At 43.8% G+C, this 25,980-nt stretch overlaps 1 protein-coding gene across 5 annotated transcripts; it reads left to right on the top strand.

Annotated features, from left to right (window-relative positions):
* The first annotated feature begins 192 nt into the window (after nt 1-192).
* On the top strand, nt 193-25,930 carry gpatch8 (G patch domain containing 8). Of its 5 annotated transcripts, XM_069674100.1 has the most exons (8): nt 193-275; nt 4,430-4,507; nt 11,628-11,700; nt 18,244-18,311; nt 19,895-19,981; nt 20,161-20,304; nt 20,442-20,572; nt 20,829-25,930. In XM_069674100.1, exons 1-8 carry the CDS (start codon nt 231-233, stop codon nt 24,718-24,720), a joined length of 4,518 nt encoding a protein of 1,505 aa, XP_069530201.1. In that variant the 5' UTR covers nt 193-230; the 3' UTR covers nt 24,721-25,930. The 5 variants fall into 5 exon arrangements, with proteins under 5 accessions (XP_069530201.1, XP_069530202.1, XP_069530203.1 ...); XM_069674101.1 differs by lacking the exon at nt 193-275 and having other exon boundaries at nt 8,574-11,700; XM_069674102.1 differs by lacking the exons at nt 193-275; nt 4,430-4,507 and adding an exon at nt 8,390-8,592.
* The last annotated feature ends 50 nt before the right edge of the window (nt 25,931-25,980 follow it).

Genomic DNA, 25,980 nt, shown 5'->3' with positions numbered 1-25,980 from the left:
TTATATACAAATGATCTCTGGGCATTTAAGCATCTACAAAAAGTACAGTATTAATGTTGCTTATCTTAATTTCTATTGGTGATTCTGTAACATTTTAGTAGAAATTGTTGTGAAGGGTCAATTCACAAAGACTGAATCGTTTGCGAAGTGCACATCCTCACCACAGCGAGCGGCGCTCCTGTTGGACACAGACGGAGCGCGAGCGGAGAAGCTGCTGCTGTGTTCAGAAAATGGCTGACAGATTTTCTAGGTTCAACGAAGAACGTGATTTCCAGGTAATGCATTTTACACGATAAACATTTTGCACAAATTATCACGTGTCTTAATGCTTTAGCACATAATTGCGAAATAAAACGTCTCGGACGGCTAAAATAATGATAAACTGCTTCGTGCATTTCGGCGTAGATGTCGCTCACTAGCACTGCAAGCTAGCTAAGCTAACGCTAGTGAACAGCCTATTGCACTGCGGCTCTTTTGACTTTAACTTCCCTTACGTCTCAGACTTTGGCTACGTGCTATGTTTAACTCCTGTCATGGGTTATGAACTGTAACATTATGCACACTACAACAACAGCAAAATAGATAATGAAGTCCAACCAGCTCTTTAGTGACCTTGGGTAGACTGGTTATTTATCGACATATGCTAGCGATCATAGCTAGCTAGCTAGCAAAGAGCTAACGTGTACGCACATTGAGTACTTACAGCAGTAGCAAGAAATGGCTGTATCATTTTGACACCTAGCAGAACACAACCACCTCAGCTAGAAAAATGAAATTAACCTAGCTACAGTCATCACAACAGTTATCGTTTATCTGTAAATTACATTACAGAAAATAACCTCTAATATGTTTCTACTTGCATATGTGTTGGGTGCGTTTTCAGATAAACAACATGTCTCTGCTCATTCATTTAATAGATTTTCTCCTGTAAGTTTTGTGTTTTTACTTTGTCAAGTAACACCCATTAATTTTAGTTTTTGTGTGTTTCTGAAATACTGTTTAGCTGTAATCTTTACTGGAAACAAAAAAGGCAGAAAACCCTGAGAAGGAAACAATCGGGTTTTTCATTAATCAGGCAAAGTAAGCAGTTCTTACTGCACATTAATAAGACTTCTACTGACATGGCATCATTACAGTTTGTGGATTTACAACATTTTTGCCATATCTGAGTTTCTGAATTTCCCAATTCATGTATGAACTGTTTGTCTTACGCTTGCTTATCAGTGATCTCAGACCGCACCCAGTAGAACACAACATTACTGACTAGACAGTAAAGTAAGCTTAATCCATATGTGTTGTTCCATTATTTCCATCAGTCATTCATACCACTTATTGTCTCTGAAATACCTCAGGTGACATTATATTTTATTTACTTAACCCAGCGTAAGTTTACTTTCTGTATTTACATATTTTTAAGCCACCTAACAGGTTTGTTTTCTTTGACACAGTTATTGGCTCATCTTCCAACTGGAAGTACAAATGAAACATCTATTGTAACCCTAATCAGCTGCTATTCTGCTTTACTTGTCTCTAAAGGAAGTTAATTTGTCAGAATCATTCTGTGTTTTTAATTCATTTACATTGGTTTCATCAACGAAATTCTGACTCAAACTTCAGTCTAGACATGGTTTACATGATTGCTTTTTTTCTGAGTTTTTAAAAACATTAATTCTGTCCATTTTCAGTCCAGAAAAAAAGTAATGTCATGTTACTGCATAAAAATAGAAGTTACTTTGAATGTAAAGATAATTACTAGATAGTAAAGATATTTGGTGCCGTCATCTGTGTTAGTTTTGTTCCCTATTCATTTGTGAGTGTTGCTGAGTAAACAGTGACGTTCAGGGTCAGAGAAAGGACTCAGTTGAATAACCTGAACATCAACCCAACAACCTTTCCTTACATTTTGCTGACTGTGTTTTGTTCTGTCATTAATGCCCCCATTTCAAAGTGTCATTGAAAAAGGACGATGATGCTGGGATGAGCTATCTTGGTTTAGGGCTATTTGGTTTTATGAAATAATATAAAGAATAGTCTTAAAATTTTCATGAATTTTGGTAGAAGTATTATGCTTCTTGTTGGAGCATTATTTTAAATTGTTAGTGAAATTATTATTTCCTCTACACCCACTGTGTTGGTGTCTAGTGGGAACTCTGTGTTCTGCTATTTTGTCAGTGAGAGGTGAATCGCTGTATGGTCTGAATGAGTCTGTTGAGAGCAGCTCCTGCCCAGCACAGTGGAGCTCTGTGTTTGAAGGCATTCATATGTTCAGTATTCAGAAAGTTTCCCACTGACTCCACGGACTGAAGCCTGCTGCCAAGCAACACGGCGCAGGAAACACCCACAGATGGTCTACCTAAAATCCACAACCAGTCAAACAGCTCTGTCAGCTCTATTGATTTACATTGTTGTTTGAGCCTTAGCACGCGGCTAATCCTGAGTTGCAGAAACACACCGTGCAATTTATGAGCTTCCACTGAGCTGTCTGGGGGAGCTCTCTTATTTCCTAATGTGGGATGGTGTGCAGCATCCATTTCACTGTTCTAGAGCAAATGGAAATTTACTCTCTTAATCAACATCGGAGGACAAAGTGATGATCATTGCTGGGCAGCATTGCTGTGTTTTTGTGTACCAGTGAGAGCAACGAGGAGGGGGAATAAGAAGTCATTGTGGTAGGTAGGATTTGTGCTGATAGGACATTAAGTGGTCAGAGCCTAACAACTAGCGAGAGACGGGGAGGGGGAGTCATCGATTTATTCATAAATAAGTCCTCTGCATATCCTCCTCCTCATAATCCACAGCTTCACTCATGCTGATGAGGGTTCCTGTTGGGTTCCAGTGTGGCATCAAATCGCCTCATTACTGTGGGCTGATTTGAGCAGTTGCTTATCTCTGCAAAACCAGAGTCCCCTGGGGAATGTGGCGGGTAAAGTGTCTTTCATGGCCCAGCCCATATATGCATTGTCTTTTAACAGCCAAGTTAACTGCACAGCTATGTAGCTAAAGTCCTCAGTAATGGAAAGGAAAAATGAAATATCCCGCTTTGTGTTTCCCATCCCTCAATAAGTGAGTCAAATAACATCAGTATGTTGCATATTGTGCTTGTATAACCATTAGATTTGGCCTACAAATGTCCTATTGCTAGAAGCTGCACACCACTAGTTAATAATAATATGCCATGGACTACTTTTAGAATCGTTCAGTTTTCTGCCTGCGTGAAGGTCAGCAGAAAACAGACTCACAAACATGACCTTCTTTTCTCCTCTGCTGCTAAAGAGAGGGAGCCATCTGTCTCAGGGCAGAAACTGCTCTATAAACACCCTCCTTTTGGTTTGGTTGGGGTAGCAAGCCCATTACTCACTCTCTGTCCAATGCAGGGCATGGACTTAAAATATAAATGTTCAGTTTGTATTTAAGCAAAGCTCTGTTTAAAATGTAGACAACAAACAGCCCTAGGATGAAGTCCTCCTTTACTGATGCCACTGCTGGAATAGATTCACCAAGACATAAAGAGACAGAAATCCGCTCTGTCAAGTTCATTTTAAATCAGGGCTTAGAATAAATGAAAACATTTGCCAGCTGAAATGTAAGTTATAATATCAACCTCATATTTAAGGATCTTTTAAAGTGAAATAACTGGAAAATTGAATGTGTTATCAGGGGATAAAAAGCTACTAAGTAACACCATCATGTAGCTCAGCCTTAAGCACCTTCAGTCTTTACTTTGTTTCTGTGGTCTTATGCAGTATCAGTTCTATATTTGGTATTGTTCAACCAATGCTTTTGTTTTAGAATTTAGCTCTATTGAAAAAGCATGTGTGGGGTGAGGTTTAATTCTGTCAGAGATGCAGCATGATAACATCCGCATTGGCCAACAAAAACAGCATTTTTCATCAATTATTTCCTTGTGTCGTGGGTAATATAACTGAAAGTTTTCCAGTCCAACTATTCAGTTTGTGTAATAAGCTGTTCTTCATTGTAAGTGACTATTATTCAGTTCAAACAACTTAATTAATCCCTCTTGGAGCAATTGGTTTGGAGCAGCTTGGACTTAAAAGACATAAGGAAAACACAGCGACGTACAGAGTGCACATTATAGGCAGTAGGCACAACTCCCCTCACACGGTGCTGTCTCTGTTTTGAAAGCACAGAGTTAATGTACACTCAGTCAGTGTCTTGTTTGACAATGATGGTAAAAACTAGTGTTTAGTGAATGATTATTTCTCTTTCATTTTAATCTACCACTTCTTCTTTTTTAGATGTCTTCAATCGTGTTTTTTTTGTCCAACCCGTACTCAAAATACCTCAGTTTATCTGCTTATCAAAATAGTATTTTTTCTGTCAGTCGACTATTTCTTATAGCCTTATTTCCAATGAAACAAGACTGAGTTTTTATATTTCTGAAATTACTTTTAAAATGTGTCTCTCTCAGGGTGGGAATCACTTTGACCAGTATGAAGAGGGCCAGTTGGAGCTGGAGCAGGCGTCCCTGGACAAGCCCATCGAATCGGTAAGGCTGCATCTATCATTCGGTACCATTGGACCAGCTGTGAGAGTGGATGATTGGTCCAGGGAGGAATAAGAACCACACCTTTTTTAGCCTATTCATTCTGTCCATGTAGATGCATCCAGTGTTTTCTTAAACACTTGCCACCTAACCTGTAGATTCACTTGTCTCATGTCCATTAATATCCTTTAAGTCCTTCCCCTTCCCATGTCCTCTGCCTACTCCATTTCCTGTGAGACAGTTAAAATGATGATGTAAGAACTAGATCTACCTGTTTTTTTATATTGAGCTTACAGATAAATGTTAGATTTGTATACCAGTCTCCCATTAGTCATTGTTAGTCATCTTAGTACTGTGAGATGAGACGACTCTGAAGCAAGGAGTGGATAAAGCACGGTCTTTAATAGCTGTTCATCCATTTTAGAGACTATAACAAGGTTTTATTTAGGTGCAGTTGGTTTACTGAGCCCTGCAGTTACACATATCATCATCATACAAGTATACATATTTGATTGATCCATATTTTATTTATCTACAGGGTGTGGTGATTAATGAAACATTTTTAAACAGCACAATAGACACATGTTAAAGGTCAGATTTGGATTAGTTGACGAGTAGATACCTGATAATTTTGAAGTAGCTCTAATACGTCTGGTAATGAATAGAGGACTGTGCTTATTCCACTCCATTTAGCCAACAAGAGAGCGCACATTAGATGGTGTGAATGGCTACATTTGTGTTTGAGTGAGTGTGTTTCTATGAAGCTTTAGAATTTCTGTGTTAGTGTATAGTGTTTGTGCCTATAGGACAGTTATCTTATTGTACACAACTTGGGGTGTTCGACATTTCTCTCCTGCAGCGAATTGGCCCCTATTAGCTAAGCAGCAATGACCCGGTTTGTATTTGCACGCTCTGCTTTCTTACTCCTATCTTTAGGGTCCTTGTAACGCTTCTCTGACTATCTCTCTCTCTCTCTGTTTCACTACTGTCACACTCTACATCTATTCTCTCTCTACCTCTCTCGCTCCCTCCCTACTACACAGTGATTCGGTGTACAGTACCCTCTGTCATTCTGTGCTGGCATGGTGCTTGTGCAACTGGGACTGCATTTTTCGCTGAAGAGGCACATAGATAATAGCGCAGGAAGCTCTTTTCTTTCTGTCTTTCCATCTCTCTCCATCCCCCACTCTGTCTCTGAAGCGCCGTGGTGAGCAGGCCCAAACTCCTCTAACCCACAGTGTTCGGTCACCTCTCCTTAACATTATGAATGTGCTCTGTGAGCCAATCAGACAGGACCAACAACCAGGTCAAAAGAACGGTATAGGTATGCACCATCTTTAAGCAGCAGTCAGATATGTTAATGATCAGTAAAAACAAATAAGGGTTCAAGTAAGCTGTATTTAAAGAACTGGCATGGCCACTTTGCAGCACAAGTTAGATATTTGAATAATTAAAAACAAAAGGAAATGTAAAAAAAGAGTAGTGAAACTAAATAATACATACAATTGTTACAAGGCTACTATTAAGTATTTGGATTTTAGGCTGCAGCAGGAGGAAGTTCAGTCCTTGCTTATAATATAAATAATATAATGTTGTTATTTTTTCTTATTTCTCTCTTTGTAGGATCATATTTGTAGCCTGAACACATGTTTTTGATAGCCCAACTCTAGTGAGCCAAGAGCATTAAATTTTTATATCCTGGTCGAGCTCGGTGCATGACGTACTTTCTCACTAGCACACACAAACATCCCACTGTGTGTGGGTGGTGGAGAGGGAGGAAAGAATGGGAGAGAGGTGGCCTGCTCACCTGGCTTGAGGGGCTCTTTTGCTCCTGCGCTATTATTTGTGGAGGGGCCCTGAGGGCCGCGCTGCAGCATCACACAGTTCTTCACACATCTGTGTTAAAATAATGGACCCATCAGAGGTGTTGTTAGCTCTCACTTAATGATTACAATACTTGCACACATGCATGTTCTCTGTGGAAACAACAAGGTGGCAGACTTTTTATCAGCAGGCAAGTTACTATGAAAGTTTGCCACTAATTATAACTTTTTAAATGATTTGTTAAAATGTTCACATTACAAATAGCACATTTCCTTTTTTGCAAAGTCAAACGTACCAACATATTAGCCTAATGCCTCACAGCAAAAATACAGGACGAGGAGAAATGCATCTGCTCATGCTCCACTTCTAGGTATAACGTAGAGTACAATTAATATTCAAAATGTTGCATTTAATGTTAAAATAGTGAGACGAACACACATAATATAACCATGTTGTTAGGCACACAGGTCTGTCCATGTTTGTGATGCACATCGGAGCTGTTGGTGAATGCTTCAGCCCAGCTCCTCGGAGCCCCTCCCCTGCCACTTACTGTGTGTGATCTTTAGGCAGCTAGAGGTCTGTGGTACTTTATTGGGATCTTTTTTCTCTTTCTGTCTTTCCCCTTTGGTCTTTGCTCTTTCTCTCTAACATTGGTTTTGCATTGCATGTGTTAACTTGGTAGCATTCAGTACTATTTTTCTCTCAACACTGTGTCCTAATCACTACTACAGTTTTCCTCCCAGACTCATTTCTTCCGCGTCTCCTGCCCCTTCCCGGTCCCTCCACCCTACCCTCCTCCTTCTCCTCCTCTTTACCTGACCCTGTCCCTGAGCGATATGCAGCGGGCGGCCTCAGAGCCACAGAAACCACACATAACCACCAAAACTAAGAAACTCATGTATACACTGGCTTAAGTTTTATCGGAAGAAAGTTTATTGTGTATATAGACATTACTCATTATCTCTAAGATGGTTACTGAATCGCATAATCTATCACTGAATTATGAAGTTTGTAGCCTTTTTCACTACAGCTTTTTGTCTCTGTTTATTCTTAGACTTAAGTCGACTCTCATAGATCAGGTCAAACCCATTTTTCAAAACATTGCAAGCACTCTATTTCTGCATAAAGGGCACAAAGTCGTTCAACTTTTACGCGGGCAGTGGCTTAAAGCTTAATGCCAAAGCTGGCATAATGGCGGAGCTTCCTCATAACACTGTTTGAGAACCTCTGTATAAAGTGGAGCTAGTATTTTGTTTGGAGACCGCTTCAAAATTCAGTTATTTTGCTTAACTACACTTTGATAAACTTCCACTTGATGAATTGTCCTTTCACAAAAAGAGGTAAGTGTGTATTTATATAACATTTATATTAATCGGACTCTGCTTCTCTGTCATTTCCTCCATCACTTAGCTAATGAAATCTTTAATCCCCTCACGTTAGTCTGATACATCCACACTTTACATCCATTCAATGGGGAAAAGAGAGCCTTCTGTTTTGGTCGTTTGCGCTGTGACTGTTATTTCCATTTAGTCACACCTGCTGTAGTTGAGGCTGATACGTACAAAGGGAATTTACAAAGCACCAAACACAAGGGAGCTGTCGGAGTTTATGAGGTGCAGCAGACGGCAGGCCCTGTCCACCTTAAGCACTTGCCAAAAGACATTCTTCAGAGACGCGGGAGAGGATGATGAGTAACTGCAGCGGCCCACATTTCGCAAGAGAGATCCCTGAAGAGTCTTTTCAAAACATGCAGAATCTCAGATCTGTTGTTGAGACCTGTTGCAGGTTGAAATTTGGGTTGATTTAGGTTTAGTAAGTTACGAGCCAGAGCAATTTCTTCCCACTACAGAGACGCACCAACCCACCCGTACTGTACGCATTTGAAGCAATAAGATTCCTACACACTCTGAGGTCTCTAGGCAAGGTCCTCTGCATATCACTTCCCTTACCCAATCCTCTTTCCATACACTGTGCTGCTGACCGCACAGTGCACACTTTTAAAACCACCCCCTCTTGTAGATCTCTTTTGTTTGGTTAACATTTTCTATTTTTCTTTCTACTGTATTAACAGTCAGTTGGTGGATTTATTGACATACCTATCTTTTCTGTTTGTATACAGTGTTATGTTTGTTTAAAGCAGAGAGAGATTTGCATTTTTTAAGAACTAGAGAAGCTAGCTGAATTGCAGTTGAAAGCGTTTGGCCGGTTTCTTACGTTGTGTCACGTGTGACTGTTTCTTTGACAGCCCAGTATTTTAAAGCCAGGTTCGTATGGAAATGCCTTCACTCCACTTGCACTGCTGTTGGACTCGCCGTCGTTGCTTTCATCCGTCTGTCTGTCTATTCTTTTGGTGCACTTATTTGTTGTTCCACACACAGTCCGTGCCTCATCTCCGCCCTCTAACCTTTGCTGAGGCAATCCTAAACGAATCTCTTTATTAGTGTCACTAGACGCAACTGGAGCCCCATCCACTACGCCCTCCTTGTTTTTATTTTTTCCTAAATCCCACTGAGATAAAAAAAAAGGACATCAGGATGATTTGATTTGAAGAACAGGTCTTAATATAGGTAGGGCTTATGTTTTCTAAGCTTGCAGAGCATTTCTTTGTGCGCTCCTTCGTTAGACTTTTCTGACTTTTGTGATGAAAAATAAACACATGAGCTAACAGATTGTGAAGAGGCTGAGCGAGAGTGTTCATGAGGCAGCGAGGGTAGGGCGCATTTTATTTTCCTCCTTCCTCCAAGCTTCCTGGATCAGCTAATCCCCCAAATCAATATAAATGTGTAGAGTGTTACTGCACCATAATACTGCAGTAAGGGACAGAAGCATACCCAATGTCGGCTGGAGGGGAGGTGTTCACTGCAGCAATTTCTGCAGTGTTTTCTTACACAGTGAAGTCAGGGACGTGTTGTCCACCAGGGACAGGCTCTATCAGTGATACAGCCTCATATTCTGTTTACCTTTATGTCCACACACTGTGATAGCGTTTACAATGTTGCTCTTAATATTGTAGTTATGATACAGACCGGCTGTATCCAGTTTTCTCTCACCATATTAGGCCTTGCAAAGATTCCTCTCTTATCTCATCCAGCAGCGGATGGAATCTGACTGTCACACAGAGCGAGCACAGCTCACACATCAGTGAAACGGAGAGAAAAACAGAAACAGGAAGTGAAGCAGTCCAGCCTCTCTCTTGGGTATTTGAGGCAAACATCAGACAGATGTTTTAGATGTATATATAATTATTATTCCAGTCATAATGATGGAGAAAAGGTATTTCACTGTTTTCTTTGGGGCAAAGGAAGGCAACAGTTTGCTCTGAAATACAACACAGTAGTGCTTGACCAAAGTTTTAGGCCAATTAAGACCTTGTGGGCGGAGATGCAGTGTGTGCTGTGTGTGTGACTACCACTCCCCTTCACATGCACTAACCCATACAAGCCCAGCTCACCTCCACCACCCCAGAATCACACCTCCACCATGGCTCAGCCTGCTCTGTTCTGCCCCCGCCCCTGTCCCGACCTCCTCTTTTGTCAAAGAGAACTAATCGAGCCCTGTTGAGCCATCACCCTCCACTCTGTGCCTGATCCACCCGAGACTAACACACTTGGAGTTTTGTTCACCTGCCTTCATCCTCAAGCCCAGCCCCCAACCCCCTCCCCTCTGTATGTGTGCCATCCACTGTGCACTACTAACACCGACGATCCTTTTTGTTAAAAGCCTTTAACAAAAAGCTGCATGCTGTTTTGTTCCAACCCCTTCACTTTCTGTTTGTGAAAGTTGATGTCGATCTCTTTGTGATTATAAATATCCTTTTTGTTTGGTTTGTATGATTTTTTTTTGGTAGAATGCAGCACTCTGGTGAATGTTAGCTTGGAATAGTTATAATCACAACATAAAAAACACTGCTTAATAAGAAATCTCATTGTTTCCTATTTATTTGTGCTTGAAGATGTACTGTAGTGTGTAGTGGTGGGATGGTCTTGCATTTCACTCAATGTTTTTGTTTTCCTGCTGACTCATACTAGTGATATAATGATCTCAGACACATGCACATTTGGCCCCAGAGTTTGCTAGGAATTACTGTTGTGTATGTTTCCACTCTAGCCTTGTTGAGTCTTTATCAGTTGCCTGATCTCATCTGCAAATATAGTTTGCTTTTGTCTTAGCAAACATTAGTGCCTGAGGGTCTTACCTCAGTTGCATACTTTTGCGGTCGGCTGTAAAACATGACTATTAAGCCACTGGAAGTACGCTTATGCTGGCTGGTTAAACACTCCCTTACAGTTCTGTAAAGGCCAGCTAGGGTATCAACTATGTTTCTAGTTAATGAGTAATTACCACTGTAGAAACAGCATAAATCTAATACCTGTATGCGAAGTGTAAACATAGTTGGGACCAGACCATTGATAACAGGCCTGAGATGCTGGAGGTGTCCCTAATACATGCACAATAGCTATTTCTAGTCATCCAATGGGGCTACATGCACACAATGTCTCCCTCTCTTCACCTGCACACCCACAAACCCCCCTCACACGAGCATATTCTGTCCACCCTGGGCCTTGTAATGGTAATCCAAGGCCCACTAGCTCCACTTCTATCTCTTCCTCCTCGCTATATTTTTTTGTGACAGCTGCATACGTTCATGGTGCTCCCCTTGTCATGGTTACAGAATCACAGCAAGCTTGGAGTTTCTGGTCTTTGTTTTGTTAATGCAAGATTTCCATACCTGTTCTGTGTCACTTTTCTTTGTGTACTAAGATCTTGCTCCGTAGTGGTTCATATATGTATGCGTGTGATACATATATCGCCCTCTCCTTCCTCCTCCTCCTCTTAACTCCTCAGTTAGTGGATGTGACTTGATGTGTTTATCATCCAAAACAATAGAAATGCCCAATTTCTTTGCCTTTTTTAACAAAAAAAAGGTTTTAACTGCACTCCTACTGTAGCTGGTTGTCCTGTAGTTTACAGGCTACACATAGCCTCATGTATTCTTCATAGTGGGAAAACCTACCGTTCCTCTAAGACTCCCACCCTCTATCTCCCCCTTCCTCCCACCCCCCAACCGCCCTTACCACTCCTTGTGCTGGAAGACACTGATGTTACACGCTGTAGGTGATGTGGATGACGATTATGATGATGGTGATGGTAGTGGTGGTTGTGCTGATGATGATAGCGTGATCTGAGTGTTTGATTTAATTTTGTTTGTTTGTTTGTTTTTTGATCAGTGCCCACAGGGAAAAGCTTCTCTTATTATTGGAATATTTTTGGTTTTTTTCTCCTCTCTTCTCTCTGCTAGGATAACATTGGGCACCGGCTGCTTCAGAAACATGGCTGGAAGTTGGGGCAAGGTCTCGGCAAAACCATGCAGGGTAAGCACTCGCTCTTCTCTACACCTGTGTTCAGTGTATGCTGGTGGTACTGGGCCACTGCCCTCTGTCATTTTTCCTCCCCTCACATTTCCAGGTTTTTTTGTATCAGCAAATTTCCTTTTCTCTTCACATTCTTCTTTGATCTCTCCCTTTGTGTCCGTCGCTGGGTAAAATGGGTTTTTATTTAAAAGAAAAACGTTACTGCAGTTGTTCCTGTTGCTCTCATGCTGCTGAACCTTTGAACTTGAGGAAGAAGGATGATAAAAGATTTAGATTGAAGGCAGGGACCCTGGGGGTTGGGAGATGGAAGTGATTGATTATTTATCCTCGAGTGATGTATTGAGTTTATAGCAGTTCAGATTAAAGTTGGCCTTTTTCCCGTCAAAAGCAATGTGGTTATAATCTCATAGATTTCTATGTGCAGCCATGTTGGTCTCATACCCTCTCGCAGATCTTGCTTCGAACCCCTGAATACAAACATCCTCTGATAAGCCTACTTCACCTGGAGCTAAATGTTGTTCCTGTTTTGAAACATGGCTGTTTTTTTTTTTTCGGACAGGGAAAGAGAAGTGATCATGAAGATCACATGACAGTGGAAACACAAATCTGCGCACATGTTAGCTCAAACCAACTTTGCTGCCTCTTTGCGGCAATGTAAAGCACTTAAATTAACAGGCAAAATATGATCATTTTCTGGGGCCTTTTATGGGCCAGTTGCAAATATAGATCAGGCTTCTCTGACAATAAAACTGGACCCAATCCAGAACCAAGGCACACAAGACGGTCTGAATTTGGTCAGTTTGGATTGCGTCTAAAGGTTCTGCTAGACTTGCAAAGGTCTAATCTCTATAGCCTAGTCTAGTCCATTAATATTATGTGTATAGTAGAAGTATTTTTCTTATTGTTTTAAGATTGAGGATTGTTGTCCCATTTAGTGTAGTAAAAGCTGAACCAGGAAAAAGCTCTGCACATGAATTGATTCTGCAAGATGTAGAAAGCTTTCAACTGGAGAGCTGCATTAAAGATGTTTGCTTTCTGGAGACACCTGTAATTGGATGGCCCAGTTGATATCGACTGGCTGTAAGAGGGAGCAGGCTGAACGGAGCTGAGTGTGTGGGTTGGTCTTGGCTAACATCAGCACCTCATTAGCTCAGCCCTGCTGTGCTCATGGGCTCATTGGTTCAGAGGCACTGGTGCAGAGCCCTGGCATGTTTCCACCGAGCCTCTTCCTGTCTCTTCACCCTCTTTCCTCTCCTCATCAGTATCTTTATTCTCTCTGTCTTTCCTAATTCTCATTTCAAAGCCTCACCCTTCGCCGCCCTTTCTCCAAAGAGGATGATGCGTAGCATTGTCCGTGAGTGATGTCATCACTGGCAGGCAAATGAGTCCTTGCAGTCCACTAAGAATGGAGCTTGTTTTTCCACATAACCTCCTCCACCATCTCCTCTATCCTCTTTATACCATTTGAACCTCACCTGCTTCATTTCTATAACTCTCATACGAGCATTTTGATCCACTTCATTTCTCTTTGTTGCTCGCTTAGAAGTCTTTCTCAAGCGCATTGCTCTGCCTGTAAGCCCAGCAGCATTTGAATGAGCAACACCACCCATTCTGCAAAATGGGAGTCCCTAGCACACATTGAAACTATAGACAAGTTATGGCCTCACACATGAATGTATAGGGACTATTTTAGAGCTGGCAATGCAAGCCACTTAAAGGTATCTCTATGAGATTGCTACTGCTGAAGTTAACTGGTAGTAGCCATAGTCTGTGTACTTTTCTGACACATAAATCTATTGACTATTGAATCATACTGTAGTGTATACGAGCTCATTCGGAGCTGGTGTTGACAAACCGTGGTGTAGCCTGCAGATTAATTTACTCTCTGTGCATCGTTACTTATCCAGTTCAAGAAATTTATACTAATTTCTACTGTGTTTAGTTTGGTCTGCAAGGTGATTTTTATTTATTAGATATATTTGCCTCAGTGTAGACGTTGTCTTACAGGGAGGTAAATCTCTTGTCCTGTCTTTGGACGTTAAATATTTACAGTGTGAGCTTCCAGAGACACACAGGTCTGATGACTGTGTTATGGCTGCCCTAGCACCTCTTGTTCATGTACATATATGGCCTTGGTTCCCCGTGTCGTCCTGTAGGTATTCTCGGCCTGTCCGTGGCGAGGCACCAGATCAGACCAGGATGCTGCTTCATTCTTGGCATCTCCACAAGTGTATGGAAAATTACCACGCAGCCGTAATTTCTGAGCTTTGCATTTGCTGTCTGTTGTTTCCACCTGGCCTTGAACAGCTGAATAGCGGTGTTTTTGATGTGATAAGGATGAATGCTCTGTGCGGAGGAGAGAAGGAGTTGCAGGGGCTGACTGTGCTCTTGTCTTTGCCGCTGGCACCACTGACGTGCGGTTATGTAAGCTTCCTGCTTTGTGGGCAGATGAGACTGCGGCAAAGTGTGTCCAGTTGTTGTGTAGGAATTAATGGCCCACTGTTGGAGCCCACTATCTCTATTCAAATTTGCCACTGCGCTTAGGTGTAGACTAGACTCACAGCACAATTGCACCCTTGCATCACACTGAAGTCTGCTGGATAATCATTATAATCTTCCTCTCCTTTCCTGTCCTCCTTGCCAGCAGAGAAGGTTTTTGAATTTTGAAGTGAAAGCATTGTGTCCCCTTTTTAAGTTTTTCACTGTATTGACTTTGTTCTTATTCTTCTTTTGTCCTTTTTGCCCCTTTTTAGGTAAGGTTTGTTGGACCCCCTCTGTATGTCAGTATGTGTGTGTGTGGGTGTGTTTTCTTTCTCCCACTCTGCAGTTGACCTCAATGTAACACCCTTTTACAGTGTACCGTAGGCTAATGGCCTCTGTCAGCTTCCTCCTCTTTGCTTCATAATCACTAAACCTTTATTATAATCTGCACACGAGTAAAGTGCTTCGATTTGAACAAAGAACAAAAATCCATTTGAAATCAAGATAGATTTAGGAAGCCATGATTCCATCACATCCCTTAGAATCATCTTCTCAACGTATGTTAGATTTTTTTTTCCTCTTTGAGTTTCCGTTGCTGCTGTCGGGTATCTGATTGGCTGTAACCACGGCTCAGACTTTGAATGGCTTGCAGAGTAGAGAAGTTTTCCCCCCTCTGCTTGTTTGCCTGTTTCTACCTCCAAACCTGTGACAATTGTGTATGTGTGTGGTCATTACGTGGGACTGAGATGTGTGTGTGAGTGTGTCTGTTACTTACCGGGCCATAGAGTCAACTTACAGGGAAAACCTCACCACCCTTCGACACCCTGAATGTCTCTGTCCCCATGGTTACACGCTCCCGTCCTCCCCCTCCCTGTTTCTTTGCCCCTCCTGCACAGCATGTTTGTCCCAGCGGTGCACTCCTGCCTGCCTCAAACTGTCACACTCACCTGGGGCTTTAAGCAGTGTTGGAGGTAGCACACTGATATATTACTTTCACATGATAGAGTGAAATATATCACTCCAGCTGGGTGCACAGTTCACATTTTTAAGTGTACTTTTAAAACTGCTGCTACACTAGCAATGCAGACCCCGCTCTAAGCACTGCTCAAAGCCTTGCTGGCTCTTTCCTCAGGTACATTTTATGTGTGTCATGTGTTCAAGTGTTCCGGGGTAAAGCACATCCCAAAATAATGTTGCTGGCTGTAAGCTAGCCGAGACATGGAAGAATAACAGGGAGATTTGCTAACTGGGCTGACAAGCGTCTCTGAGGCAAAAAGCTCAAAGGGGGAAAATGGTGGTCGTCCCTAGAGTCATCTTAACATCTCAGATTAGATATTTTTATCTTTTTAAAAAAAGGTGAAACATTAAAACACTAAAAAATAAAGTTACTTTTGATTCACGACTTTTTAAAAGCATGTCCTTGCTTTATTCAGCTCCTCTAAAAGTACTTACCTGGAGGGGTTTCTAATTGTTCCCATTAGCAAGGGGGAAAAAGGAGTTCTGGCGTACTTGTAAGGGGTGGGAGTTTGGTATCTTTTGGGGTACATTCTGCTTGAGAGAGCAAGATGACGCCAGGCTAGGGGCCTGGGGACGGGGACGAGTGGTTGGGATAGAGTGGTGAGAGGAGATCCCTGTAAGCACCTAGCCCTGAGTGAAGGGATGAGGGGGGTGGGGGGAGGGGTGACACACTGATGCCCCTCTGGTAATAAACCCCTCTAAACCCCACAGCCACACTCCCAACCCCACCCTCCCTTCTCTATGTGCCTCAATCTTCCTGCTTAACCAATTGGTGTTTCTTTTTTACAGCGATTTGATCCTGCCCATGTTGTGCTGATGGTAAACTTAGTGGTAAATGTTATTTTATCCCCCAATTGAATTGTTTTGTTTTTTTATTTTTGTTTTAATTTCTCCCATTTTTTTTGTTTTCCTCTCATCAGAGCACCAATGCTACCTAGGCTTTCAATTCTCTCTGTATTAGTCCTCATTCTGCTGCTTGTATATTATCATGCATATGTATTACTCTTAGAACATTGTCATTTTGTTTGTTTTCAGTTTTTTTAAACCTTGTGATTCACACCCTGTGATTTAGACGCACATTGTTTTTGTCTGGTCCCTTTCTTTTCCACTGGAATGGGTAATGTGGAAGTATTGTCACTGTGTTTCAAAGATTGGTGATAGTTTGGGATGACTGTAATCGTTCATTTATCTTTAATTCTGGGCCTGGCTTGTGACTCCGTTCAGACGGACCACTGCAGTGGCTGGCTAACACACAAACGCTTTTACTTCTGTTGGGCGAAGAGCGCGAACACACAGTTCGGTTAGCAGAGAGTCTCATGATCTGGATATAACACAATCGGTCCTCTCCTCTCACTTCCTCTGTGGGAAAAGGACTCCACAGTGGTGCAATCAGAGTGAGGGTTTCAGCTTAAAGCTCACCCAGCTGCCAGACACTGCAGTGGGACAGAGAGTCCAAGCAGGCCAGTAAATGTTACAATGCCCATGCATCTTTGATTTCAGAATTAATATGTCATTGGGCTGTGATGACTAAATTACTCGAGGAATGACACAGATATTTACATCAGATAAAGTTCTCACCTTTCTTTGTCCAGAAAGGTAAGAATGCACCCAGAAGAAGCCCATTTATAGAAACAAGTTATACAGGAAGCAAAACCACCTGCTGTATTAGACACAGGTATCTATAAGTTAGATATATCAGATATTCCATACGCCCAATGGTATACACAGCAAATTGATTCCTGAAAAAATATCTCAAGTATGTGGGAGGAAAAAAAAACTGAAACCAAACTGAATTGATAATCACTATCAGTAAGATTGATTATTATATCTGGCTGGCAACAGGAGCAGCAGACTAGTCCAAATTCTTTTTATGCCTTCTGTGTTGAGATTCCCCTGTCTATCTATCTGTCTGTCTGTCCTCCCCTTCCCTCCCCTCCTACCCATATACCCATGTTTAACCAGGTAAGTATCCCCATCCCTTGCACTGTCACCATGGCGATACCTGGCCTGTGACGTCACTCTGCTGTAGTTCAGTGCTTGTGTCCTTTTTTATTTTATTTTACTCTGTCTTTCTCTCTGCTTTGTTTGGCTGATTATGAGTGGATTAAGCAATTCTGTGTCAATCTCCAAAGTAGTTTTGATTTATATATATTTTATATCTTTAATGTTTCATTCTGTTTTTTGTTTTGGTTGTCTTTGGTTTGTTTTATTTTTCTACAGTTAATTTCCTTCCGATCTAGCTCTTTTCACAGCTTACGTAACGTATCAGTAGTAGACGGAGGGAAATAATCTTTCAGCCCAAGTCACAATGAGTAAGGGGGCCGGGGACAAGGGCACACATTTGGAGCTCAGGACAGTGAAGGGGGCTTGCAAGGGTCAGCCAGCCTGCAGACATTTCAGAGAGAGATGATGCAATAGGCTTTAGATAATATTGGAAGGCTTTGTTCCCCTCATGGAGGATGTCGCAGTGGCGCTTAGTGAGCAGTGGCAGCAGCTGCGCAGGCCTGTTGCAACTCCCTTCAAACACACACGCATACACAGCACACACACAGTCCCTCAAGCTGTAGCGTCCTTGATAAACCTGGCGTTCTGGTTAAATAGGACTGCAGCAATGAACGGGTGGAGGAGGGGTGGTGCTACACTGAAAAGATATGGACACAGGTTTGCTTCAAGCTGAAAGTCTTGTTTCTCATAAACATATTTCTCTGTAGAAAAGAATAGAGCTCAACAACCCCGATGCCCTTTACTTCTATTAATTCACCGGAAGTACAATAATTGCAGCTAATTTGACTCATTCAAAATGCAAACCAGCAGCCAGGTCAAACATTACAGGAAGGGTAGATAAATTGGTCCATGCTTGGTGGCTGCAGTAAGCTGTGAGAATGGCTGGTGTTTGGTTCACTGTAGCTTTCTGGTCTCTTTGCACTTCAAGGCAAAATTCTCTAACCCCAGCACCCTATGCTCTAAAAGCAGGCTGTCTCCGAGCTGGCCCTCCGTCCCGGTCTCAAAAACTCACCAGTCCTCTCTCTGTCTCTTTTCCCTCAGGACGCACCGACCCTGTGCCCATCATCCTCAAATATGATGTCATGGGGATGGGACGCATGGAGATGGAGGTAAGATGCCGTCTTAAAAAGAACATACTAGAAGCATCAGGCAGTTCTTTTCACTCGAAATAACGTGAAGCAAAAGCCCTTACACCCTCCGGTCACAGAACCAGATGACGAAATTGTGAATCTTTTAACGTATTTTTAAAAATCTGACCTAGGTCGAAAAGCTCGCTGCTGACTTCCAAAAAGCCCGTTTGGAAGAATCATTGGCACCCACTTCCGTGGCAGAAAGCTCTTACATTAGCCAAAGAGCGCCATGCACTGTGCCAGGTTTCAGCTGGAGGCGTGTAAAGCTCAGCAGCATCGGGCTGTTGAGCAGAGAAGACATTCTCTTAAGTTATCAATCACGCTTCACCAGCTGGCAGTGTGACAGACAGATCTGAGTGCCATGGGTGCCAGGAGAACACTACTGGAATGAATGAATGAGTGCCAAATGCAAATCAGTCAGCGGAGAAACATTCACAGTATGGGTTTGGTCCCTCAGAGATCCCTCAGATCTGCGTAAGGGAAGTCTCAATGCTACAACACCAGGTGACATCCTTCATGATCCTGTGCTAGTGTCTGTGTGGCGGCTGCTTCAGCATATCACTGACCCTGTGCGCAGTCCACACAGAGATAGGATCACAGTAGATATTTCTTAGAAATCTTGACAAACAATTTAACACATTTTAGATGCACAGGCCGACAAACATTAAATACAGAATGATAGAGCTGAAAATTATCTTTACTGAGACACTTGGCTCTTGCATTTGACCTTCACAATTTTTGCTGAATGTCATTCATCTGGCTCAAAGAGGATTTATGCTTGTACGTTGACTTCCTCCTACAGTCCCTCATGTCTTCTTATTTAAGTCCAGCTTAAGTATGAAATAATGTTTTTGTTCGCAACAACACACGTCCGTCTATAAATCAGAAACCATAAAGGAGAAATGTAATGGTTTAGCTTTACATAGATGGAGAACTTGTTTTATGTCTGTCTAAAAGGAGTAACAGCGTATCAGCGTTGTATCGCATGCAGAGCAGACGGTCACACTGTGCCAGACAACAACCTGCTGAACAACACAAGAGCCTTAGATTTTGAACAACAAACCACGTTAGCTTTCCTGCCAAAGCCGGCTTCTCATCTAGCTTACAAACATTGACACACATATTCACCCTCGTCCTGCAATTTAGCTTGTTGAAAGAGCCACCACAAAAGCATTCATTGGGGAAAAGTGCACTTTTTACACCTCCAGTTGGCTGCAACAAACGGGAGTATTTGTAAAATCTCCCTGGCCACCTTTTCTCTTCCTTTTGATAATAATAACACCATTAAGATACATTTAAAGAACTCACTGGTATTATCTTATACTGCAAAGTTTGACTAAATGTGATTTCAGTTGGACTGTTATCTGCCAGCATCCCAAACGTGGAGGCTAAAACGCAAACACTCTAATCAATCTCAGCCCTGTAGCTCAGATGTAGCATCAGCGAAGCAGCTTGTTTTACGTGTATTATTTATATAAATGGAAATAAGAAATTAGACTGTCATTTATTCATGGGCATTTATTATTCTGAAAGTGCTTTATATGTGGTATCTGTCCTTATAGCTGGATTATGCAGAAGATGCCACAGAGAAGAGACGAGTGCTGGAAATTGAGAAGGAGGACACAGAAGAACTGCGGCAGAAATACAAGGTAAGGCCTGTGTGTCTGTCTTTTCCTTTTTGTGTTTACGTCTATGACCTAAAATTATATCTAAAACTAGCAGGAAACAGAAGAAAAGCACTCTACTAACTGTTAAAGGTTTTTTTCCTCTGCTCTTTTAACATAGTCTAAGATTTATTCACTCACTCTCCTGTATTTATCATCAATAGGACCAGGTGGAAAAGGAGAAAGCTATTGCAAAGGCTCTTGAAGACCTGAGAGCCAATTTCTATTGTGAGCTATGTGACAAACAGTACACCAAACACCAGGAGTTTGACAACCACATTAACTCTTATGACCACGCTCACAAGCAGGTACTTGTTCTCTTTCACTTCTCATGCTCTGCTGATCAAAAACTATTTTGCCTTAAAACATGAGTGTGCCTTTTTCTGTGAGGGAAGAGATTCTGATGTGCTTGTTGTGTGTGTGTGTGTGTGTGTGTGTTATGCAGAGGCTGAAAGAGCTCAAGCAAAGAGAATTCGCCCGAAATGTGTCGTCTCGTTCCCGGAAAGATGGAAAAAAGCAAGAAAAGATGCTGCGTCGGTTGCATGAGCTTGCTGAGCAGAGAAAACAACAGGACCGGTATGGATTTGTTTCCACAGTGCCCTCTGCTGACTGGTCTTGTACCTGTTGAGCGTACTTTTGCATGGCTATTGTGTTTTAAAGGATCATCGTGCCTCCTGTTTGCTCAAACAAAGACCATCTTTAAACAAAATACAGATTTATTATTGTAATAATTCAGTCTCACAAAAGGTCAAAACATTTTAGCGTTAAAATATTTGTCTCGAATGAAATATTTCCCAAAAAACATTATTGTTATTGTGCTTTTGTGTTTCAGTACTCCAGGAAGTGGGCCCATGTTCAAAACGACCACAGTTGCTGTGGATGGAGAAAAAGCAGAAGACAGTGACAACATGACGCCCGAGAACCCTTCTCTGCCAGACGGTGTCCTGGAAGGATCACCGACAGATAGTAGTGAGCAAGTGAGCTCCCCAAAGCCAGCTCCAACCATCAGCTTCTCTTTGGGCAAAAACAGTGCCTCCTCCCCGACCTCTAGTGCTGCGTCCAAAGTCAGTGTGTCCTTCTCTTTTGCCAAGAAAGCCCCCGTAAAGCTGGAGACAGCGGCAGCAGTGTTTGCTGATCATGGAGAGGAGGCAATGGAGGAAGAGGAAGGCCAAGAGGGAGAAAAGGTTGTAGTGCAAGAGGAGACATCTGGCTGCAGTGCAGACAGCCCTAAGGGAGGATCAGGAGGATCAGGAGGAGGAGGAGGAGGAGGAGGAGGTGAAGCAGCAGAAATCAGCACTGTGGCAGCGACAGAAGAGGAACAGCAGGCTGATGACGGAGCCTCTCTTGCCTCTACCCTTAACAAACTAAAGATGATGATGAAAAGGGAGGAAGGATACACCGGACTGGAGCCTGAGTATTATCACTATATACCTCCCGCCCATTGCAGGGTGAAGCCTCACTTCCAGTTTCTGCTTTTTATGAAGGCCACAGATCAGTGTCAGAGCAAAGAGGAGGAAGATGAGGAGGAGGAGGAGGAGGAGGAGGGGTCGGAGGAGAAGGAGGAGAAGAAGGATGAAGAATGTTCTGAACAGACGGAGACCAATGTTACAGAGTGCAAGACTGAAAAAGAACAAGATAATGTCACCTCAACACCTGATCCAGAGCCAGCTCCTGCATCTCCGCATGTGAAGGTGGAAGAAGTCTCTTCATGTGCAGCAGACACGGTTGCCGCTGCACCCACCTCCCCTGCAAAAAAACCAGAGAGCGCTCAGGAGACTGTGGATTCCAGCTCTGGTCCCAAAATCCCCACAGGTCCCTTCTTCCCAGTTCTGAGCAAAGATGAGAGCACCACCCTGCAGTGGCCCTCTGAGCTCCTTGAATTCACTAAAGCGAAGCCTTCCCTGTCTTACAGCTGCAATCCCCTCTACTTTGACTTCAAGCTGTCCCGCAACAAAGGAGTTCGTGGTGGGAAAGCAGCAAAGTCCCCTAAGGCTTGTGAAGAGTCAGAGGAAAAGGGGCAAGAGGTAGCTGCCTCAGCAACTGAAGTAGATACAACTACTAAACCAGGGACCAGCACTGACAAAGACAAAACCGTGAAGAAGGGAGAGCCTGTTCAATTAGAAGGTGATGAGCAAAAAACTGCAACTGGCAGCACCAGTGCCAAGAAGAAAAAGAAAAAGAAGAAGCATAAGAAGTCTGCTAAGCATTCAAAACGCAAAGGGAAAGAAAAAGGAGCAAAAGAAGAAGCAGAGGGAGAGACTGAGGTAGCGCAGGGGAAGCCCAAAAAGAAGAAAAAACACAAACGGAAGAAGAGCAAAAACAAGGCACCAGATCAAGAAGCAGCAGGTGATGAAAAGGAAAAAGCAAAACCAAAGTCACAAGATAAAGCTGTTGCCTCTTCTGTGCAGCTGACAACTGGAGGAGGTGGGGCTACCGAAACTACAGGTGCAGAACCGGGGAAGCGTAAACGTGCTGCTAAGGAAGTGCCTTGCAAGTCTGGAGCAGAGGAAGGAGGGGCCGATAAAGGCACTGAGAAGACCAACTCCTCAGAGGAGCATAGTGGTACCAAGCGACAAAAGACTGACTCCAGTGCACCTCAAAGTGCCTCCTGCTCCACCTCAGCCCAGAAGAGTCCTGGTCCTGGTAGACCACCCAGCAGTGAGAGTGAAGAAGAAGGGGGCTCTAATACTCAGCGCTCGCGTCATCATAGGTCAAGTCCTCGGGAACAACGTCGCCACCACAGCGAGGAATCACGGCGGTCCTGCAGCCGCTCCTCAAGACGGGGGGAAAGACGGGGCAGCAGTCGTGGGCGCCATCGTGGACAAAACTCCCGTAGCCACTCTTACTCCAGCAGCTCTGAGCGCTCCTCGGCAGGCAGCAGCGCCTACAGCCACCGCAGCCGCAGCTACTCAGACAGCTACAGTGACTACAGCGAGGGTAGAAGGCGGAGGCACTCCAAACGTTCCTCAGACTCTGATTATGAGCGTAGGGGAAGTCGCGGACACAGACGATCCAGGAGACATAAGTACTCCTCCTCGTCCTCAGAAGACTCCCGCTCACGCTCACGCAGCTACAGCCGCAGGAAGAGGCATCGCCGGCACCATCGGAGCAGTTCCAGGAGCTCAAGTAGCTGGAGCCGCAGCACCAGCGCAAGATCCTGGAGGCGCAGCTACAGCCGAAGCCACAGCTCAGGCAGCCGCTCCTCCAGCTCCACCAAAGGCTCCCCACGTCGACGAGTCGTCAGAGGTCGAACAGAAAGTGACCCACACCGAAGAGACTTCAACCGCTCTCACATCTACCGCTCCCAGTCCCCACGTTCGTCTTCATCACGAGGCCTTAACCGCAACACGCATTCATCAAGCTCACAGGGTCTGAGGCCAGGGGGGTCCCGAGATGCAGGTGAACAGAAAAACACCCTCACTGCACGCCAGCTGCTGGAGAAAGTTCAGTCTAAGAAATCCTCTGATGATTCTGCCACAGGAACAAAATCTGGGATTAAGATTAAGGACCCTCCACAGGGCTACTTTGGTCCCAAACTCCCCCCTACCCTGGGAAGCAAAGCCATGCTGCCGCTTTTTGGTAAGCTGCAGGCTGGGAAAAAGCCACTGATTCCCCTAACCAGACCTGATGACGGGGAGAAATCAGGAGCAAAGAGCTCTGAGTCTGAGCGAGAGGTCATTCTGGTGGAGCCTATAAGAGAGTTCCCGCCTCCACCACCACCTCCAGCTCCACCTGTACAGAAGGTTGAGGAGGCCCCACTGACCACAGTGGTGCAGGAAGAAACACAGCACACTACTACAGAAGCCCAGGTGCAGCCAGAACCCCACCCGTTGTTTGAACAGGAGCCTTCCATGATGATGCCCCAGTACCAAGGAGAACCAGGACAAGATCCCTCTCAGAACCCCATGATGGAGTCCCTCATGCCAGAAATGCAACAGCAGCAGCCACCAATGCATGCCTACCCTGCTTACCCACCACCCAGCCTGGAGGAGGAATGCATGGAGGCGGAGGAGGATGGACTGGCTCCTTTGGAGAGTCAGCCCATTACGTTCACTCCAGAGGAAATGGAGAAATACAGCAAGTTGCAGCAGGCGGCGCAGCAGCACATCCAGCAGCAGCTTTTGGCCAAGCAGGTGAAGACGTTTCCCTCTGCTGCTGCGGCTGCAGCTGCTGCCGCGGCTGCTGCCAACCTGGCCCCGGCTCCCCCTCCACCTACCCTACAGCAGATCCACATCCAGCAGCCCACTGTGTCTGTCGCCTCCGGCACGTCCATCACAACAGTGCAACACGCCATCCTGCAGCACCATGCTGCCACTGCTGCAGCAATGGGTATCCACCCAGCACACCAACACCACCCACACCCTGCACATGCCCAACTGGCCCAGGTACACCACATTCCCCAGCACCACCTAACCCCCATCTCCCTGTCGCCTTTGGGCCACTCCCTTGGTCACTCTCTGGGACACTCATTAGGACACGCTGGGTTGATTCCTGCCCACCCGACAGCCTTCCTCTCCGGTCAGCCCATACATATAATCCCAGCTTCTGCACTTCACCACACCCCACTAGCTCTGCACCATGTACCACATGCTGCCCTCTACCCCACACTTTTTACACCTCGGCCCTCACAGGCTGCTGCAGCAGCAGCCCTCCAACTCCACCCACTGCTACATCCAATCTTCTCAGGGCAGGACCTCCAGCACCCACCTAACCATGGCTCTTGAGTAACGTAGCAAGTGAAGGAGTGAAGTCGCAGCACCCAACCACTGAAAGACTTTCCATAACCGACTTGGTTTATGGTTTTAAGACGAAGTCTTTGTGACATCACGCAGGCAGTGAGACAGGAAGCTGTCAGTAACCATTTGACTGGCCTACACAGTGCAGCAAGTTGTAGCCACAAAGTGGTGCTGCCTGTGTCGGGTCAAAATTGACACCAACATTTTTTTCTGGCTTGTGAGATATTTTTTCTCTCCATATTTTTTCCCTGAATTTTAAAAGCAGGGTGTAGTTTAAAAGATGCTTCCCCAAGAAGCTAGTTTATATTCCTGTTTGAGGTATATTAACACCAACCTTTTTTTTTTAAGTCAGAGAAACCACTGGATTTTTCCCCTGTGAAAATAATATTCCCACATTTTTTTGCTCTTTTTGGCAGCCAAAGAGAGACGTACTGGCTGAAGCTATAAGCAGAGTTATACTCGGAGCAGGTGGTTGTTCTTGAAACAAACTGCTCGGAATCTACCGCGTTACCTTCAGAGACTGACTTTTTCATAACTGATGCTCTGTATTTGTTGTCATGACTACTCACTCTCTCTATTGGATCCATGGTCTAAAATAATTTGTAATGCAGTAACTTGTACATATATCAGTGTGTAATGTGAAGAATCCCACCAATGATGACCATTTGAAACTACAGCTATGGTGTCCAAACCTGTACAACATTGTCACATAGGTTCCCTCTGTAAGCGAGGGGCAAAGTGATGTGAGGGTTTAACCCTCCCTGATGCTCTGAGGCAAATGTTCCCTGTGGCGAGGGGATACCTGAATGAATTGCACTGAAATATGTAAATGGAGGTGGTGCGTGTGCATCCTGTAACAATAAGATTGTAGTATACTGCAATAATTGTATTTTTCTGTTTTTAAATTATTTTCTAAAACGCTCTTCAAAAGAAGAGCTTTGTTTTGCTTTTGTGTAATTTTGTAAATAAAACTGCTGTAGAGTAACCTATTAACATTCTAGAGGTTTGAGACCGGCACTGAGGGAAGAAAACAAAATAACAACATGGACGGGCTCGTGTACGTATTTTATGAAGGTTGTTTCCAAATGACCCCGGCTGAGATGGGCTGGGAAGGCAAAGGAATAATGATCTGTCAAACAGTAGCAACTCTGTATTTTTTAAAAACTTACTGTTTCAGCAAATAAAAATCTTGAGTTCACGTGTCTTTTTCTGTATTATGTACGGCTGGTTAAACTCACATTGAACCTT

The sequence above is a fragment of the Semicossyphus pulcher genome, unplaced genomic scaffold, assembly GCF_022749685.1.
Source record: "Semicossyphus pulcher isolate SPU_LCO1_2020_fin unplaced genomic scaffold, fSemPul1.0.p SCAF_23, whole genome shotgun sequence".
Taxonomy (NCBI): Eukaryota; Metazoa; Chordata; class Actinopteri; order Labriformes; family Labridae; genus Semicossyphus; species Semicossyphus pulcher.
This window is presented reverse-complemented; position numbering and strand designations above follow the sequence as displayed.